Genomic DNA, 21,589 nt, shown 5'->3' with positions numbered 1-21,589 from the left:
TTATTTATTGTACGAAAAAGAGTATTTTTGTCGGATGTCAAAACGGTTTGAAACTTGCACGAAAGTATCAAATTATAAAATTCAGGACATTCTAATTTTGTCAAGATGATCAATAAATGTATTGTTCGTGAGATTTATTCGATCGAATAGTTAAATTTTTATCCGATCAAGTTTCAATCTCATGCAATTATTTAAAGTAATTACTTTCTCGAATTATATTCTTTTAAATACTTAAAGTAACATTTATTTCCATGCTCTGTATATTTCATATTAATTGGATTTTCGTTATATATGTTTACAGTTTCATGTGTTATTAATGGCGAATGGTGACTATGTAGTCCTAGATCTCGAGCTTATTCAGTAGATTAATATTTTGAAGGAATTCAGTAACCCTCTGGGAGTAGACCTATGTTCCCCGTACCACCTGTATTCAATCAGTGAGTACATATGTTTAATCATGGCTTGGGTTCCCCATGTTTCACAATTAGGTGAATTCAACCTTCCCATAAGATGATTACGTATTACTCTTATGTACTCTACTCTGAGTCTTATTGATTTTATTTTTCTATTTCTGATATATTTAAAATAATAGCAATCTGTGTAAATTCTAGACCCCTCGTGCATGTATGGAAACTGTTTGTCACACAAGGCTAATTAACTTGGAGTCGATAAGATCGATCAGTCGAAGATTGCATATTTATTTTTAACGATCAAATTTTTCAATTTAAAATATTCTTCGAAAGTCGGATAAATTAAACTTGTTTACGATACATCATATTGCGGTAACATTAAAAGAATGATATTATGGGTCATTGAACGATAGATGAATTAATCGAGTATTTTGTGACAACAAACACTCGAAGCGTATTATTATTAAATTCTATTATTATATGAACTGGAATTTACTTGTTAAATCTTTCGCGATCTAGTTATTTTTATTCCCCTCTTTTGTTACACATTTGTACTCATGTTTACATCTCATCTAAGGACAAAATTATTGAAAGCAAAATGGCGTTCTTCGTAAATTTCGAAGGCGTGGTGAAAATTCCAACAGGGGTTCGTATTTCATCTTGAAATAGATCTTTTCAGGTCTCGAAAGCACGTCACCCATCGAGCATCCAGCGTACGAACGAGGCCGCAACGCAATCGGCGCGTTTCATCGTTAGAGAGCGGGATAACGACGGAAAGTTTTATTGCGCTTTGCAACTTTTCCTTCTCACGGCGAGAGGGAGGGAGCCCGTGTATGATAGCGGGCGTGATAGCGACACACGAGAGAGAGAAAAAATCTGAAAAGTTCGCCCGGTGGAGAAAGAGCGGGAAGTGGGCGCAGGAGGAGGAGGAAGGAATATACGCGGATCAGAGTCCGAGAGCAGTTTGCTTCTGCTTTTTTCTCGTCTCCTCGTAGTCTCGTAGATGAACGAACTACCGCGGGCTATGAGAAGCCTCGAAAACCTCGATGACCCTTGAGTGGCCACGATATTGCCGGCCAACCGAGCCGACGGATGCGGACTTGAGTGCAATTCACCGGTATACACCCCACCTCCCAACGAATGCTCTGCCTTCGTATTTTTCCAACCTCCGTCTAACCACTTTCCTCTGCCTTCGAACGAACGATAAGTCACGCTGTTGGATCCCTCGTCCTTCGTCCACCACGTTTCATCAGAGTTTGTCGGTGAACACTGTCGAAACGTTTGTGGCGACAAAGATTTTTCTATTTAATTATTTCGAGTAGCTCCTTCAAGGGTACGGATTTTCGAGAAAAGAATTTGATCGAAGGATGAACGAAGGTAATAAGGACTGCTGATAAAAATGAAACTTCATATTAACCCATAAATGACATTGTATGGATCTTTCCTACTGAAATTATTCCTAACAAGTATTGATTAGGGGATGTAAAATATTAGTCATTTTTTACCGTTTTAGATTAGATAGGATCTTGTTCCACGACAAATGCAAATATTACGCAGTATGTATTAATTCAAATGTCATGATGTTTTTGAAAACTAGAATATGTACAGATGAAGTAATAAAGTTATACGATGCTCTTGGTCAACAAGTTGAAAGAAAATGTATTATTATTATAGGAAGAAAGAAGTGTAGGTTATAATTATAGAGTGTAGAAAGCAGAGAAAAATTAGTCTAATGTTGAAAATGTGATACTACTATTTTCTAGATGCTCCCCTTTCTAAAAGACAGGAATTATCTACGCCCATTATAAGTGTTAGTGATACAAGAAAAATATACTATAACAGTACGTTAAACTTTTATATTCAATGTAACAATGGAATAAAATGTTTAAATTATCCACACATTTTCACATGAAAAATTTTCTTCTACGCCTACCTAAGGTTGTGGTAAGTGTCTTCCCCCTTTCTTATGAGTCATGCTCGTCATTTTAGAACGAATTTACGCGATAATTAAGTTCTCTAAGACGTCTGACTCAGTACAACTAGTTTCCACTAGGACAGATCCTTCTTCCTTCCTACAATATATTCAGTATATAGTCTTCGTTTAAAATAAATAAAAAGTAAACAGACCCCCAAGGACTTTTCCATGAGACGACAAATCGAAGAAATTCCATTTTGTACAGGAATATGTAACCCAAAACATATACAAGAGCATAAGTAAGAACCACAATGGCGTATCTACGAATCCGTGAAGCTCGAGGGCTCTCTGCACAATGTTGTACATTTTGACGAGTAGGTACCGTGTAAATTTAAAGCCTGGGAACGACACTTTCGCGTACTCTGCATTAATTAAATCTGTTTTCTACGAGACTTCCCGGAACACCGACGCAACAAAGGACGTTAAATTCCAGGCTGGTCGGAGATTAGAAAAGAAACGAAACCAGTGTTGCCCGAGGTATCCGAGGTGCATTTCAAGGGTCTAACCTCGATGGGACGACGCGGGTCTCGCCCCATAATCCAGTGCGGTGGCAACTGATTATACCCCACCTCCCCTTTCGACCTTATCCACCCTTGGCAGCTCACCGCCTCCCACACCCTCGTTCCACCTCCTCTCCTTATGCGCCGAACCGCGCCTTCTCCACCATACCGCCCGAGCTTTACGTCAATTAGAATAAGGTTGGCACTTTCGGTACGAAGAGTAATTACTTTAATTAACAAAATGGAGGTAGGTATGCGCGACCTGCGCCTCCCTCTACGCTGACGTTAGCCGTCGTTGCCTCCGTGCCTTTTCAGCCGCGAACCTATCGCGAGAGAGATTCGCGCGATCCTTTCCGCAAGGCAAGTACCAAATCTGCGATCCTCGCATGCGCGATCGTATCCGTGGACGTTTGTCCAGCTCGTTAAAACGCCACGGGCCAACCAGAACGCCCGTTGCGTTTCATTGTAGTTCGATTTACTTTTTACTTATACTCTACATACACTATAACGAAACGTAAAGGAAGTAATGTCGTTTTTCTAGAAATTGTTTAGATTTCTTTTGATAATTACTGGTATCGATATCGTATGTTTTGCTTCAGATGACCTCTTCAGGGACGAATCGTTTCACTTGAAATAATTGAGAATTTTAATCGATCTTGTGTCTTGTATGAATGGTTACTTCCAAGTTACGATAATTAGAGTAACTTGAGAAATAAATGTTTATGAGTTTTCAAAGAAGTTTCAAGTGAGGTTAATAAGTGCATTTTAGGTTTTGCATGTGATGATTTAGGACTTTAGAGTAAGTTGGATCGAAATTAGCTGACCATTTAAGGACACTAGATCTGCTTAAAATAGAATCTGTGTCTGAAGAGACCAGCTACATGATCAATAAACAATTTAAAGAATTTAGAAAGTAGAGATTAAGTACACTAATAAAAATCAATTTCAAAACTTCGTTGAGTTTAACAGGTCTCAATGTTTTCTAAAAGTAGAAACACGTTCTACAAATTTAAAAAAATGCATAGCCAATAGTTTTCCGAAACCACTCAATCCTAATCTTAACGTGAAACTTATAAATACTGAAGTCAAAATCATATTCGAAATAAGCTACGAAACTTGAAATATATGAAAAATACAATGCAAGCAACAAAACGACATTACTTATGTTTGTTCCTGATGTATCTTTAACCAATTAAGTTACAAGCAAGCAATATATCAATTTTGTGAAAGTAAGGGTTACATTTAAGTATGAAATAGCATCCTCCTGTTTTCTATACACGGTTCAGAACGTGAAGTTCCCGATGAACCGGAATTTTCTCAATAATCGTGGTATTATTTTAAACAAATAGTCGAGTTTCTTACCTATCGTCTTTACCCGTGGGTTTATCGAGAGGCCCGACCGTGTGCTGCGGGGGCGGCATACTGTAGCAAGGTGTCGGCGTGTATCCAGCTGGGATTTGGTAACCGGAAGTCACAGGGCCTCCGGGATAAGTTCCACCGCAATTGTAACCAGCGGTGGGGTAAGGGGTGTAAGTGTTCCCTGGATATTCCGGCTGAACGCCTGTCATTCCGTAGCCTGGATGCGGGCTCATTGGTCCATATCCTAGGAACAAAATTCATTTATAACTTAATTCCGTACACAAATACTCTACGAAAACAATTAGTCATCCATATCCATAGCGTAGCTATTTCAGTATTGTCATAGAAACGAAGAGATCGTTAAATTAGACATCGAAACCCTGTCTGAACTTTTGACGGATTCTATGATTACACTTTCTTCGCTAGTTATTTGCAGCGGACGTTTGCGTTATGAAATTTTACTGTAAACAACTAAGAATACGGTAAACGTTGTTACGGTAAATCTTGTTATTTATTATCTTTGCGAATTAATGTTCGATTGTCTGAGACACGATAACTTGTACTCTTCTTTCAAAGATCTTCAAGGAAGTAGATAATATCTCGAACGACTTAATTACTGTGCAATTTTTTAAATAGAGATGAAGAGACGCTGAAGAAGTAAAACGTTAAGTGATACAAAAATGCATTTTCCATTATCATTCCGGAAAGCAGATTAGTAATATTTACAAATTCTAGACAAAGGCAAACTAAAATTCAGTAACAAAAATTAAGCGTACGACGTTAAATATAAATTTAAAATAGTTTCAAGTGAACTTCGACATTTACCATTTTTTAAATTAGAAATCCAACTTCCTCGGCAAAATGTGCCTCTATTTTTTTCAAATGGAGGACACGAACAGCAACGTATAATAAAGCGACAAAAACTCGAACAGAAACGATACGAACACGGACGCGCGTACTACCAGCCTCTGTCGATTTGATGAGAATGGCGTCTGCCCGCGTACGGGGCACAATAACGAAGTAAACAAAGATGCGCCGAAAAAACAAGAAGTCGGACAGAGGCTCGTCGCAAAGGCACGGTAGGTAGGCGACGCGTCGCTTGATTAACCGTTGTAAAATCTACGCATTTATTTACCCGCAAGAATTCATTTCGTCTGCAGTGCAAATAGCCGACGGACGAAGGGTCGCGCGACGTCGCGCGCGAACACGACGACGCCGAACGAACGAACATCAGCCGCTGTGTGCTCGAATGTTTCAATTTCAATAACTACTCCCCAGCGTCGGAGTCCGCACAATATTGGCCGCGCCGGACTTTTGCCGGCTACGTGTACGCGAAATATTGATAATTAACAATGGTCGTGTACCGCCACAGGGAGGGGGCGTGGGTGGTAGGGGGAGGGGGGGAGAGAGAACGTCGGTCCGGTAGGAAGGGTGCCCGTGCACATCCACAGAATGAGAGCAGGGAAAAGAGGACGAGGGCGAAGAGGGAAAGAGATGGACAGGGAGAGGTGCCGACAGGGACGAAGAGAATGGGCTGTAGGTTTGGAATGCCAAGGCACAGAGAGACCGGAGGAAAATGAGAGTCGGGCCATAGGTGCCTATTATGGCAGTCATGTACTGTTCTGACGAATTTTTATTCGACGGTTGTAACCGCGTATCGCGCGCTCGTTCCACTCCTCTCCCTGCCTACCCCCTAGGGCGTCGAGCTCTTTGTTCTTTTTCGTATCCCTTGTACGTTGGATCTCCGCCCTGCATCCCCCATATCGTTCACCGTTACACGCCGCCGATGCAGCGACATGCTCACGCTTCGCGTGTACCCCGAGCACAGCTGCCAGAAATTTAGAACGTCAAGAACACACGCTTTCGTCATCCCCTCCTCCTACGACGTTCGTTGGTATAATTCACTTTAGCGTCTCTATTTGGAGGGGCAGGGAACTGCACGACTCGTTAAGTTTTTATCGAGACTTCGTAAATATTTAATGAAGAAAAAAATTCAATTGATCGGGATACTCAACATTTGATGAGATATTAGGTCGTTCCATGTGTTCGTGTCGAGTTTTGTACTATAATTCTTTTTTGCTATTTTCCTATAAAAATTTATAATTTGCCTATGAGCAATAGGTGATTAATAATATGTCGGTGTTCGTCCAATGGAGACTGTGTAATGATTTGAGTGCACTATAATTTAAAGTAATATTTTAAACATATGAAATTTGATGAAAATTAGTAAATCTCTTCTCGGTTGACAGGTCCCTCCTCTTACTTCAGCACAGCCATTCTATCGTCGCTACAAAACTTCTTTGATTTTTTATTAAAGTTCAACGCTGTTCCTTAAAACATTGACATTTTCAAATCGTTTACCCACTAATTGGCCTGGAAATTGTCGTACACGCTCCATTTCCTATTTTCAGTTATTAAATATATTGAGGAACAGAATAACCTATTTATTATTGCACCTTTACTAGACGGGAGTGGATATTCTAGCAGAAATAAATGAAACTTATGATTTTTTATTACCAGCTCACGATTAAAGATATCGTGACAAATTTTGAACGCATTTCTATGATGCACTTACTTAAAATATTAGTGACATAATATTACAGTGTTAAAAAAAAATTTCGAATAAGACGATAATTTTTAGCAATACAAACTTTTGCGACCTTGTATAAATCATGTTTAAATAGCAAAATATTGTTCATAATTTATGAATTAATTTTATTAATAGATGTTTGTCAATTCAAATATGAACTCGCTTGCATCATACTGTCGTCATATTGACTGAGCTATTACGTAGCAATTTCGTTTAATACCATGTTACGCTTCGATCACTATGGCGTGCACTGTCATGCGGAATAGTCACACTGCACAGCTAGAAATATAACGTAAATTGTTTAAAATGCAACGGGAAAATAAATATATTATCGCTATGTTTTCGATGAAGTCCACGGTCCATCTATGTATGTCTGCTATCGATTAAAAATGAATCGTATGCAGAGAACATTTTAAATAATTCATTAAGATTTGTTCGAGTTATTTCAAGAATCAGAAATGGGTATACAACATTAACCCACTTGCATCTATTTTAAAAAAATAGCATTTCGATATACGAAATGTATCTGATCAAAGTTCTTATTAACACATTTTTCCCGATAAATATAAAAGACAATTTTGCCCGTGTTGAAATATTACAGTATTTAATATTCTTTAAGCAAATTGAATTCTCTAGCCTTGTATCTTCTAAAGTATTCTATGTCTTCTGCCTTGTTCAAGTAAACTCTCGCCCATCCTTGAACAAAGAACACGATGCAGCTACAACTGGGTCAAAATGATTCTGCATATTCTGTGCAAGATTTAATAAAATCCCTAATGACTTCAGTACCTGGAGTTTCTAACAGACGTTTCTTTCTCCAAGTTATAGGAAATTCCATAGAAACACTTGGTATTTTCAGAAAAATAGAAATTACTTTGAGAAGAAACTAAAGTATACATTAATGCACAAACGTACAGCAGACAAGAAATTCTAGTTTATTACTGTTCCATAGTAGTCGTGGAAGGTGATGATTCTACTACTGGCTGAATAGGGATCAAATGTTTTTAGACTCTTTATCTACGAAACCTGATAAACCTGATGCATAACACGATTAGTAGTCCCCTTACTACTATTTAACACCTTTTGCACTCGCAAGGAAGTGATGTCATCTACAAAATCACCTTCGTTCAAATTTCCTTTATTCGACTATTGTTGAGACGATCAATGTGCTTTGTGAAACAGCGTCGATGCGGTTTAAGCGATAACTGTGTCAACGACGGACCTTCGAAAGATGAATGTTCGCGATAGGAAGCTCAGGATAGGAGAGTCGCGGGTCATAAAGCGTTCCTGGGAGATGGATGACGCGCTGTCTGGTAAGTTAAGCGATAAACAGTGATAGCTCACCAGTGGGATCACGGTAGGCGTCCATGTAGTGGGAACCTCCACTGTCGGGGGTGCTTTCACGACTGTACGCCGCGACGTGCACACCGGGTGGTGGAAATCCTGGCACAGGCCTGATTCCGGGACCCCCGCTGAAATTGACCGGCTCGTTCGCCGTTGAGAAATCCACGGGCTCGGTTTGTTCCTCGATTGGTCTCGGCGCAGGGAATCCTGGTCCAACCGGAACCGCCACGGCTTCTCCGTGGCCGGTTGGATATTGGGGACTAGGTGCTCCACTGTAATCAGACGAAAGTAATGGAACGATTTAATACCTTGCCTTCCTTTTCACATAATATTTATAATTCCTAGTACAATGAGCGTTCTTCGACTAATGTCCATTCACAAATATATGGCTGTAGCCTCATTTATATTCATACAGGGTATTGTAACCATTGTGTCTGTTACAAGTATACAATAAAATTTGTTCCGTTTCCTAGAAAATATTTAAAAAAAAAAATAGTATATTATAACTCGAAAGTGAGCTAAATATAGCCCCTCAAAAATTAATATTGTATTCAGCATAGCCTTCGTTCAACTAATTTCTGGAACAATGGAGTAATTTTCAAAAACTATCACATGGAATAAATTTAAAAAAGAAATCATTTTCTTACTTTCAAAATTAAACAAAATCTTTAAACGATCGATACGAAAATAAAATTTTATTCAAAGTACTCTAGTCTAAATAATTTCTCCAAACAGTAGAACAATTTTCTTCAAAATCTGTCGCTTCGAAACTTCAATATATTTGTCAACACAGAACATGTGAATATCGTATTACCTGTGAAGCCTGTTCACGCTGAGATCTAGGGTCTGCCCCTGTGGACTCGGGACCTGAGGACTAGCCGTCAAGTGAGGACTCGCAGCAGCTTGTGGACTGCCGCCTACGGTCTGACCGCCGCCATATTGAGGGCTCAGACTATTAGAACCGTACGGGGGCGCCTGTAAGGAATACCATCATTTCTTAAAGGACTTCATTGATCGCTGCTTTGACGCTCATGATCAAAGATACCGAGAAATAGAGCTTCACCTGAGGACTCGTAGACGTGACGCTGGAAGTGGACAGGTCCATCACCGACCCCCCAGGCGAAGTCGGCGGGCCCCCTGGTTTCTGCATCTGCTGCACCTGCGCCACCGTGACGCACTTCACTGCAACAGTGAACATTTCCATCGCTACGAATTACTCCAATTTTGACATCAGCGGCGGTACGAGTACTTCAACGTCCCACGCGAGGAAACGGTTAAAAAATTCTTACCATCTTCGGTTTTCATCATTCCGGCGGCCGTGGCAGCGGCCATCGCCATCTGATGCTGCTGAGCCGCGGCTGCAGCTTCTTGATGGTACACTCGTTCCTGTTCCTCGGGCGTCATTCCAGTCTGTCCGAGATAGTACATGTTCGTCCTCGAGTGCAGCTGCTGTTGCTGTTGCTGCTGTTGTTGTTGCTGCTGCTGCTGTTGCTGTTGGGACTGGATAGGCGCGCAGCTCTGCGTGTCGTATCTGTCGTAGGCGGACGTGGTGCCAGGATCGTACGGTCGATGGTTGGCGGCGCTGGCCACGGCGTTCTCGTAGCCCCTCGCGTTCGCGATCTCGTTGGAGTAGGAGACGACCGGTCGCGCGATATTACTCGCACCAGGGTGCATGTAGGCCCTCGCGTGCTCGGCCGTTCTGTGATGATAGAGATCCTCGCTGGTGGTGGCCGCCGCAGCGGCCGCTGCAGCCGCCGCCATCATGGCTGATGGCTCGTAAGGCGATCTCTGGGACATCTGATGGCTCATCCTGGTGTCCTCGACCATGGGCATCGGATAAGCGACCGTGGGCTGCATGGGCAGAACGTGGTGGGTCGGGTGCTGGCTCGGATGATGTATCGTCGCGCCGATGGATCCTCTGGACCCCATTGCGTCCAGCGACGACATCGACGAGGAGTTCGAGTCTTGATTCATGTAGGAGTCGTAGGTGGATCGTACGGTTGGCGGTGGCGGCGGTGGCGGCGAATTCACGCGACAGGAAGCGGTCTCCTCTGTCTTGGGCACCAACAAATCGGACGTATTCTGACCTCTGGTCGGCAACGTGTTGCAGCAACTGCCGCTCGGTGTCATGTTTTCGGTTTTAGGGACTACTTTAGTGCTACGGGACGAAGGGCTCTCCTCCGGAGTTTTGGGAGGTTTTACGTTGATCCCCGCGCTTTTCGTTGTCGTGTAATAGTCGTAGGTCAGGCTATTTAGCACCGGCTTTGTGTCCTGCGCCGTGGAACCGTACTGGGAGTAGCTCTTGCTATCCATCGACGGCGGCAACAGGTTCGTACTTATGTACTCTGGCGGGATCCCGGACACTGTCGCGAGAACACAAAATTTATCGCTCGTTTATATCGCTGCTCGAACCATGGAGCGATTAGATCGACGGTTGTACTTTGTTACGCTTGTCGTTTGATTAGTAAATACGCTAACGTCTACGAAAATTATGCGCAAAAAGCATGCTTCTACGAATAAAAAGGCATCGAGGATGTGACTAGGGCGTTCATTGAATCATACAAAGCGTGAATTATTAAATGTTATGATATACCTAAAACTTATAAAAGCAAGATTATATGTAGTAATCGAATGAGCACGCTTACGCAGCCGTCCATCATGAAAACCAAAAATAAGATTCGATATGGGTATAATTATAGAACGGAAACAATAAAATACATAAGTTTTGATTTCTGATTTTATAATTTGTTCGAGCGTATCGTCGCTACAGTTTGTTCTGTTCTAATTGAGATGCCTATGAGCAATGCCGTTTTTTTATAATTACATATTTTACATCTTTATGTTTCAAAGGAAATCACTTGTGTTACGTTAAATTTTCATTGTGTAATTTTGAACGTAAGATTTTAATCGTTGTTGTGAATTCGAATGGGTTACGTGCATCTGGCGCAATCCAGGCATTGAAATCTCTTATGCAGAAATCAGCTGCTCTTTTAATTTAATTCTTGTTCGAAGGGTTGAAATTACGTTTGTCGAACTTTCTAAATGTTCTCTGGTTTTTTTCTAATGCTTATTATGGTTTCATAAACACACATGAAGTATACAGAACTTGGTCGTTCATTTTTTAAATTTATTAACGCTATTCCTTACGAAATTACTGTTTTGGTAAAATAAACTTCACAATTCTTGGTTACAAATAATTAGTTTTTGCAGTCATTATGTTTTTAATACCTTTGACTTTTATGAAACTTTAAAGGTTAATAGAACAGTCAAAAATGAGAGATACGTATTTTTTTTTATTGGTAGTAATTCAAACTTAAAAATTGAAACTATCCACTAAAAATTTGTCTTATGATGACATTTTAAAATTACTAAAATTTTTGGAAGAAGAAGGGTCAATACTAGACGAAGATTCGACCCTGGGTCCTCCACTTTATCCTCGAACTATTCAACCCTAATAATTCTTTCTCTCCGTGAACCTTACATACAATATGGCTAGCTCAATTACGACCATAATCCTACGAATGCACTGACCTAATAAAACTCGTCTCGCTTTGGCTCGCAGGCAGCGTGTTGGAAACTAAAGAAAGTCGGGCGAATTAATTTCGCGCGATGCTGGAACCCGATTGCTCGATAAACCGCATTACTCATGGGCACCGTCAAAGCCAAAGGCAAAAAAAAGGGGCAGGAGTATATATCGGGGCTCGCGTGAACGCGAGAACTGCCACGAAACGATCCACGTCCCGCGGCGGATTACTTTTCCCGGCCTGCTGGAAAGCTTAAGCCCCCGATCTGATTTCACGGGGGTGGACTCTCCACGCGTGGATTTTCGTGCCTGGGAAATTCCGGGCACGTCGTAGGGCTGCTGTGCCGCCTTACCTTGAGCCTTGTGTCGTGCCTCGCGTGCGGCCTGCTTATTGGCCGCGGCAATGGGACATCCGGACAGGCTCCTGTGCGTGTTCCGGTTCGAGCTGACATGGCCACGGCCGTTGCAACCAGGCGTCGGGCATTTCAAAATAGTCTCATGCATCGCCAGAACTGCGAGAACCCAGAGACACGTGGCGTGGTTACAGAACGCTATTCGAGACGGTTTTACACGCGGCTTCCACGCAACAGCACTCGTCGAACCACACCCCCACGCATTCACGCACACCGGATCGCGAGGATCGTGACGATAACGGTCATGGACGCGAGGATTTTGTAACAAGTCTAATTGCAACCATTGTCGCACGCAAGAACGGGCAAAGACATATTTTGTCACCAATTGTGCTAGATTTAGTAAATATTTCTGCATCAAAGTTATGCATTTTTAATTCTAGTTTTATTTCCTGTGATAGAAATACAGGGTGTTCGGCCACTCCTGGGAAAAATTTTAATTTGTTGATAGAGGCGTCCTTAAAAAGTTATAGAAACATGTCCGGCCACATAGTATATTTTCGGTAAAGAATTTTTTTCCCGAAAGTACGTAGGATTTCGGGAGTATGTGTATTCGCCAAAAATGATTGTAATTGACCTCCGCAACCGAAAATAATTTTTCCAGAACGATTTGAACAAATTATTTTTCGCCGTAAAATTTAGGCACCTGTCGATTCTTCTTAAAAATTCGTTTTTGATTTTTCATAATTTTGTTTGATACCCTATAGAAAAGTTGTCAAATACTTTTTTGTAGGTATCCATAGGGCCTACTTCAAAAAAAAGTTTCATTGAAATATATTCACTATTGTACGAGTTATGGCTGTTTGAAAATTGGACCATTTTCATGGAGTTTTTCTTACTTTACGAGGTCAAGGAACAATTTTTCCAATATTGTTAGAATTTTTACATATTCTTCACTCAAATACGCGTCATTTGCCTTTTGAAACATTAAAATCCTCCAATCCGTTCAGAAGTTATGATATTTTAAATATTTGCAAGAAATTTCGAGGAAGCATTTGTGGCCAGAAATTATATTTTCGGTACAGAATTTTTTACTCGAAAGTGCGTAGGATTTCGAGGATATATATATTGATCAAAAATTATTATAATTGACCCGTGTAACTAAAAATAATTTTTTTAGAACAATTTGAAATTTTTTAATTTCGCTGAAAAATTTCAGCACCTACTCGAATTTTTTTCTTGAAAGTGAGTAGGATTTTGGGGGTACGTCTATTGACCAAAAATTATTGTAATTGGCCCCCACAACCGAAAATAATTTTTCCGTGAATGATTTGAAATTTTTTAATTTAGGTTTTTTAATAACTTTTTAACGAGGTCTGAATCAACAAATTGATATTCTTGATTTTCGTCTTATTTTCGCTTCTAGAATCTCCCATTAAATTTCTTCTAAGGAATGACCGAACACCCTGTATATTTCTTGGTTTTGATGACGGGAAGAAAATATATTTTACATTTCACTTAAATGCTTAGTATTTAAATTTTTATCTGTTCGTTATGAAATATTTGTTCCATAGTTAAAATGTTTATTTGTATTCAACGACTAATGTTAAACTCTTGCTTATCTTCTATTCGATATTTAAAATTTTCTTTGGAGTACATTATGGGTCATCTCTGACCCAGATCTACCATCCAGAATTTAACATATGTTATGAGTTTGGTAAATTTTATTCACGAATAACAAATAAAAATTTTAGATTCGTCTGTAAAGTAGATTCCATTACATTTTTTAAATTGACATTCAGGCAAATGAATCTAAAATTTCTATTCATTATTCGCTAATAAAATTTGCCTCAGCATATATATTCTAACATATTTCGTCTATAAAATAATTCAATTGTGCCCATTCCTACACTCAACACAGCAGTGTTGTACGACAATTGTATAACAATCCACATTTTACAATAATCGTCGAGCCAACGTCATCAACGATAGTTGTACAAATTATTACATGAAAAATCGTTACGTCCGTGACCATTGCAACCATTAGCTTTTCAGCTTATTTGTTATGCATTGAGTATAATTACTGAGTATAATTATCGACTCTTCCTTGACACGTTCCGTTCCGACGAAGAACACCGAGCGAGAGAGATGTTGTGTATATAGAGAGGAAAGAATGAAACAGAAACATAAAGGAGGGAAGAACAGAGAAATTTCGGACGGGGTACAACAACGTCATGGGATGAAATACAAATCAATGTGTATAACAGAACAATCAAGTATACCGAGCGGGTAGAGAGAAACTCAAGTAAAGACATAATCAATCCAGTGAAAAATTATAAGACAACAACTTGCAGTTCGTGTACTGTGATTGGGTTAGCCGTGTGTTCTGTGTCGGGACAGCTGGTCTCTCGTGAACAGACATCGTATACAAAGTGCAAGTTCTTCGCTCCACGTGTTCTCGAAATGTACACCGTGATTTTATCCTTTAAAAAATTTATACTCAGGGGGACATCGATAAAAGTTTCTTTGATTTCGATTATCCGCCGACAGGGTAAAATTCTATGGTGGAATTGAAAAAAAGAAACGTGTACATTTAAAATAAATAATTTTCTTAAAATTACTTTTACTCTTAATCGAGCCCTCGGTGTATATACGAATGATTTTATATTCGATGAATGGTCCAGTTTCGTGTAATGAGGATTAACGTTTGATTATAATAAAAACGAAAAATGAGGAATAATTGCTGAGAACTGGAGTTGCGTTTGAGTTATCTACGACTTCGAGGGTGTATCGTTATCAACAATCTTTCTTCGTTTGGATGTATGTACGAGGTGATTCATCGTGTGTGTTCTAAAGCGTTCGACGAGCGCCGTTTCTCCGGGAACCGTGTCACAGGAGTGTGTGATCGACGTTCAATTATACTCAATCGCACAAATCCTCCGTTTCGATTCAGGCGTGCGCGCATACGCATATTTATATACATATATTCGTATATATAACGGGTGGTCGCACACCGCCCGTGTCTCGAGTTCTCCAGATGTTCGTAGGTACGTAGGCCAACATAACCAAGTTCAAGTGTGGTGAGATAATTCTCTACAATAATGAACTACAAACAGAACGAGAAATTAAAACGGAAGTGAACGCAATAAATAAAGCTCTCTACCCCGCAAAACGAAAAGCACAAAGAATGTAACAGACAGACACATAGACACACATAGAAACGGGCTGACTCTTCTTCCCGTCGACTCGTTAGAAGCACGTCGTGAAGAATCTTGTTTTCATTTTCGGTTCGGTAGTGTCGCGTGGCTGTGTTTCGACCGGAAGCGAGCTAGTTCGTACGCTTCTTCGGAAATTAATGTATCGCGCGCGCGAAAACGAGGACGACATCAAGCTGTGATTTCTCCGGGTCGAGATACATCGATCGCTAGGTGATCGTTGCCGATCAACAGAAACGCTCTACCGTGAGGAAACAAGTGCATACATCCGTTCACGCTCGCTCACCACTTCCTTCACCGTCGCGTGAAAAAGGCAATCTCGCAAAAAGAAGATGCATCTATGTAGCTACGATAAGAAGTAATAATGATATTGCTCGTTGGCGATTACTTACTTTCTGGCGTTAGTTTATCCTTCCTTGGACAACCGGAGAGACTGAAATCACAGTAATGAAAGATGATAAAATCTACTTGTACGGTATTTTCATGCGAATTACTTAGATTTCGAGTTGCTTGAACTCTGACACCTGGCTGTTATAAAAGGCTGATATAAAATTAATTACAAGTCGAACGCGTCCGATACTTTTAGGCTATAATTTTTAAAATTATCCGAAGTTTGAGTTAGATGACAGAAAAATACGATTTTTCTAGTTTTGCGAATATAAAATAATCTATTGACGTTTCGATCCTTTATTATGGGTCCTCTTCGGAATAACGACGTCAATTATTACACTTTTCATTAATTTCATTTTTTGCATATTAGACTCATGAATAATATACGTTTGAAAATAATATAAGAAATACAAAATAATAAAATAAAATATGAGCACAATAAACACTTTGAGAAATTATGGAATATTAATTTTTACTCATTCCATACAACTTATTTTACAAAATAAGGCGCTCAAATTTTTTTTCTGTAAATTCCCCACAGTTCATTTTCATATTTACGCCACGATTATTTCAATATTGAACGTATTATTAAGAAGCCTGTGGTTAGCTTTGAAAGCCATATTATGTATAATTGGAACTATCTAAAATTAGTTGGATATTCGAGACGCGGGTATATAATATTCAATTAATTATACAGTACTATTAGCAACGGTAGATATATGACTATGAAGTCAGCATAATTGAATACTGTGCTGGAAATAATATCTACCATTGCATTACGTGTATTTGCATCCAAAAGAAAATTTGATGTTATTTATACAATTAGGTCACTTGTGAGGAGTGTAGAAATTATTCCTCTACTTTAATGATTTGATTATTTGTCAAATGCATAAATTACAAATCGAAGAACAAACATTAATTTACAAACTTAAGGTAATAATGATCACAAATAAGAATTATTGAATGTTTTAAAACAAAACACAATCAAGTTTAAAAGGAAAATGTATATGTTAATTACAAATATATATAATTTCAATAATGATCTCAAGTACGCATTTTTCATTTTATTTATGTAATTTTGTTCTACCCATCTTTAAACAAGAAGAATTTAGTCCGATTAGTTTTATTATTTTGACAAAGCTTACACTTTATCACTGGGCATTTAAAACTTTTAAATTCCAAGTATATTATTCGAAATTATATATTCTATATTCTTCTCGTCCAATTTAATTACTTGCATATTTTTACGTAGACAGAATTATATTTTGTATACTAAAGAGGGCCCAAATCAAGAATCGAAACGTTAATTTATTATTACGATATTTGTTACGAAGCAGTTCAATTGGCATCTTAATACATTAATATTGCTAATAATGCTTCATAGTAAAGGTTTCGTTTGTCGTTACGCGAGATTCTAGAGGCTCCTCTATGCACACATTTGTTGTTAAAGTGGCCATATCCACAACTGTGCGACTTAGTCATGAGCCGATACGTCGAATCGGTTTGCTGGTGTCAGTTCTATTCACACACAGTTCCGCTCGGTGTTTCCCTCGCAGCGCGTAGGTGTCTAATCGACCAGGGCAAAGTGCAGAGCACAGGTTAATTACCGATAATTGCTTACCTGCGGTGGTGAGAGTAGAGTCCGGTCACGTGACCCTGCCCCGTGCAGCCTGGGGTCGGGCACTTGTTGCCCTCTGTAACAAATCAAAGCACGACAAATGGTCAGATTTCGTACGGTCACCGTCCTCCTATCTTCTCAATATCAAAATTGATATCGTACGAACAAGCAAAGAGAGAAATCCCATCGATATTACGAAGTAGGTTTCGTTACGATTCGTAAGTTAACATTGCACTACTAACATACTAAACAAATTTATCTAATAGTCCTTATGTAGCTTAGAATCAATCGTCATATAATTTTGATAAATTTAAAGAGTATGACAATTGTGTAATTTGTGATTAAATTCTCTTAAAGTAATATTCAGTGATATTTTAAATCTTACTATAAATTGTTTTGTATTACTCTTATTAAAATATTGAATATTTTACGAGTTGTGGTAATTGTTATATAACTTTTATAAATTTTAAATATTTCATAATTATTTGGTGACTGTTTATATAGCATTTTCTATACTTTATAAAATTAACTATTTTATTTGTTTCATTGTATCATAGAGACATCGTAAAACGTTCGCTGTAAAGAAAGAGTGACGAATACGTGTAATCTAAAGTAATTTGACTGTAATATTACGTAATTATACGTAACATGATAATTACGTTAATTGGAAGTATAGAAAATTGAAAACACAATTCTTTAATTCCAATGAGTGTAATTTATGGCTAGAGGTTAATTCTCCATTTATCAGGAGCTTGCGCAAAGAATGTCTCGATTATTTAATAGAGTGCAGAAAGGGAGACTGTGGATGGCACGGAATAAGTAAGTTGAAAGTTAATCTCAGGATAGAGGAAGTATCTTTATTCCGACCTTGGTGGAAATAATTTCTGACTTCTGCAAATGAAAAGTTTACGAACTGAGATCAGTTAAACAGGCGCAGACAATTTCCCTTGCAGACAATACCTCGGGCATTGAAACACTAAACGAGCGCAGACTTTAGTTGTTTTACAACTCTGTTACTCCTTGCAGTATAGCGGTAATCGTCGGTGGAAAGGCGAGGCAGAGATCACTTAATCAGATATTAGATCCTCGACGATGACCATTTATACTAATATACGATACCTTCGAAGATATAAATTATTTTATATTTTGTTTAGATGCTATTATATGAAGTAAACGTATATCATATTTCAAGCTAAATGGTACACATCAGAATTAATTTCTGGTCACACAGAAGAACGTCTGAATGCAAATACTATTTTACGAAGACATACTTGATAAAGAAACTTCTGCTACGATTAAAATTTTTCATACCTTCATGGAATGAATACGAAGAGAAATTCTTTTTCACACACAGTAACATAGTTCACAGTACTAGATCGTTAACACGTGCAAGTGTCTCTTATAGCGAGCATAGCATCGAACACATCGATAGCTGGTCGTTCGATTTAAACTAAAAAGTTTGAGCGATTGTTTGGACGTAATTGTTGCTAGTCGATACGAGACGTCGACGATAAACCGTGCCAGTTTCGATTCACGCGACGAGTTTAAATCGATCGCATTGTGCTCTCTAATTAATATCGATTATGCGCCGCCGTAATTGTAATATCGAGTAAACTGTAACTCGTCCTTTCCGCGGTCCATCGTTTCACTGCGGAATTTAATGACTGCGACAAGCTGGTTTGATTGTGAAATAAATTGCGCGTACATGGCGTGTCGGAATCTCGGTTGAAACGACGAATGAAGCGTGACAGTGGTCCGATACGAGAGAAAATATTGTTACCGCGGTTCGTTTTTGTAATACAGAGGCACACGAGCCGAGGCTCGGATATTCACTTTCGCTCTGGCGGTCGAATAAACCTCGCGAATCGATATTCGAGGCGGCATACTGGTGACAGGACACAGTCTTTATGTACATGGAAAATGAAGGCTTCCCCTCGATACCGATATTATAATAATTTGTCCATCGTATCGTGAAATATTGATAGAGATCCATTACGTATCGTTAGTTGCTTCCAAGACTGAAAATATTTTAACGTAAGAAAAGCTTTATCGGCGAGAATATGTGGAATAAATAAATGCAAAATGAAACTACACTGTTTTTTAATAATATCAGGTAGTAATAGCTATTTCAATAGAATAATAAACGTTTTCGAGCTCTGTCAAAACATAAAATATTTCGTGATTCTTTTTTTAAACGACACTCACGCGAACGAAACCGTGGTAAGAAGCTAATATCACATAAATTCTCGTATAACTCGAAATGTTTTATGAAGGACGTTTTAACATTATATGTAATTTTTAATAACAAATTTTATACAGGTTGATTTTTATGGAATGGAGCTACAGTATATTTTTCTGAAATTTGCGATCATTGTGTACTATTCTGACTGTTACATTATTAACATTACTACATAGAAATATTCTCAAATATTTTGTACCACACATAGTCACATTTTTTAATTGTCAAGTGTAGCTATCAAAAAACAGAAAATTATACGTTCTATGCATTATATTAAACAATCAGGTGCACTGTGTTTTCCTATAAAAATTACTATTGAGTACAGTATTAATTGATCCAAGAAACGAATATTATTTCTACATCCCCACCTAAATTCTGGTTTTAGACAAAACAGTGGTATCGCCAAGAATCTAAAATTAATTACCAATTTTTGTTTTCACTGTGGCTTACAATTTCTCTTAAAAGTTAAATGTCACGATAAACGTTCGTTTATAAGTGTTACGGTTGTCACTCGTTCGGATAAAGTGTAAGGCGAGGCTGTCCGAGACAAAGCGCGATCGTTAGAAATGGAATTCTTAATAAATACAGTGAGATTCCGCGAATGGAAAAATGCGAGGAACAATAAAAAGCCCGTCGTTCGACATCCTTTCACAGCAACCGCAGTGGTGCGTGTAGAATTGAATGAAAATTACCTATCAAATGGTTGACAACTGCTATGTCCGACATCGTGGTGTAGTTTCACTCGCTACACCGTCAGAGAATGCGCTGTATTTCTGGTTTGCCAATATTCATGTATACTTTATATTCCTTGCTCGGATCGTTGAACCTACAAGCAAATAAACTAGTCGTTTATTGCTTTATCCCGAAAGTATGATTTAAGGGAAGTTTGGTCACTATTTCTCGGGGCGCTTTAAAGAAATATGCACCAGAACTAGTCAGTCGGCTTCCCGTTCTGTGCGATATATTTTTAAGCAACTCGATAAGTGCTTTTCCATTGAGTTTCGTGTACCAAGTATTACTCAAAATTTGTTTCATTTTATACTATTCTTACTAATAACATATTTTCTACATAATGAATTTCTTGAATATTTTGCTTATAGTCACATTCTATTAATCAGAACCAAATGTAATTAGGAAAAAAATGGAACAGAAATTCATGAATTCCTTATACATTAACGTATAATATTTCCTGTGTAATTTAATCCAAATTCGTATTATTATTGTAAACGAAAAAAAAATAATTTTCTTAATAAATTATGAGAATATTGAAGCACAAGTATGATTAATTAATCCATCAATTTTTGTTACTGATCTTACGTTGATTTGTCCAGAAGGAAAAATGTAATACATACGCTGTAGATTGTACTAGATGGAAGTTCTCCTTTAAATTCAGTCTTAAACGATGCATTTAGTAAACAGTCAAACATTTAGCAAAATACGGAATGGAGAATTTAATAATTAGTATTATAATTGCATTGTATGTAAAATATTAATTCTCTTTAAATTTCCATTTTTAGCAGCGTAGAAGAAACTAATGAAAATTGACGTGCCAGTAAAGAGGACCGAAATATCAGCGTGTGACCACCTTGGATCTTGTTGCACGAGTTACGCATTTGCGAATAACCACCAGGATTTCTCTGTCCCGTAACTAAGCCCCAGGGATTAACACTACGGGCATGTTCGGCCTAAACTTCTCCGTAAAACAAGAAACAAACTTGTCTTCGCTATCATTGCAACGAAACGAGACCACCGAAATTCGGATCATTCGAATCTTTTTTATTAAAAACATCAATTTTCAATTTAGACCAATACTTTTCGAAAAAGTATTGGGTAATAATATCTACAGCTTAAAAACTATATTAATATTATACGTTACGAAGAATGAGAAATTCATATAAAATAGTTGATTAAATCACACTTTTGCACGAAAAGAAAATTGAAAAATTACCAATATCCACAATTTGTCTCGGATCTTTCTCAGATATTATCTATCGTTTTGATTTATCGCAACATCGAGAAGTGCGATGTAGAAATGAAAAGGTCACGGAAAAGGGAATTTAATTCGCATTGAACTTC

The 21,589-nt window shown here is 38.4% G+C and overlaps 1 protein-coding gene across 1 annotated transcript in view; it reads right to left on the bottom strand.

Moving 5' to 3' along the window:
- Positions 1-21,589, bottom strand: part of LOC122401356 — a 116,291-nt gene that overhangs the window by 13,694 nt on the left and 81,008 nt on the right. Inside the window, exons 5-12 of the mRNA XM_043403436.1 lie at positions 17,278-17,350; positions 15,659-15,699; positions 12,055-12,213; positions 9,468-10,541; positions 9,242-9,360; positions 8,993-9,153; positions 8,179-8,450; positions 4,248-4,488 (exon numbers count right to left, since the gene is read on the bottom strand). Coding sequence (XP_043259371.1) covers positions 4,248-4,488; positions 8,179-8,450; positions 8,993-9,153; positions 9,242-9,360; positions 9,468-10,541; positions 12,055-12,213; positions 15,659-15,699; positions 17,278-17,350 — 2,140 coding nt within the window. The remainder of the gene's footprint in view (positions 1-4,247; positions 4,489-8,178; positions 8,451-8,992; positions 9,154-9,241; positions 9,361-9,467; positions 10,542-12,054; positions 12,214-15,658; positions 15,700-17,277; positions 17,351-21,589) is intronic.

The sequence above is a fragment of the Colletes gigas genome, unplaced genomic scaffold, assembly GCF_013123115.1.
Source record: "Colletes gigas isolate AHSC1104 unplaced genomic scaffold, ASM1312311v1 Colletes_gigas_Sc00024, whole genome shotgun sequence".
In the NCBI taxonomy this organism is placed as follows: Eukaryota; Metazoa; Arthropoda; class Insecta; order Hymenoptera; family Colletidae; genus Colletes; species Colletes gigas.
Note: the sequence above shows the minus strand (reverse complement) of the source record. Positions and strands in the feature narration are given on the sequence as shown.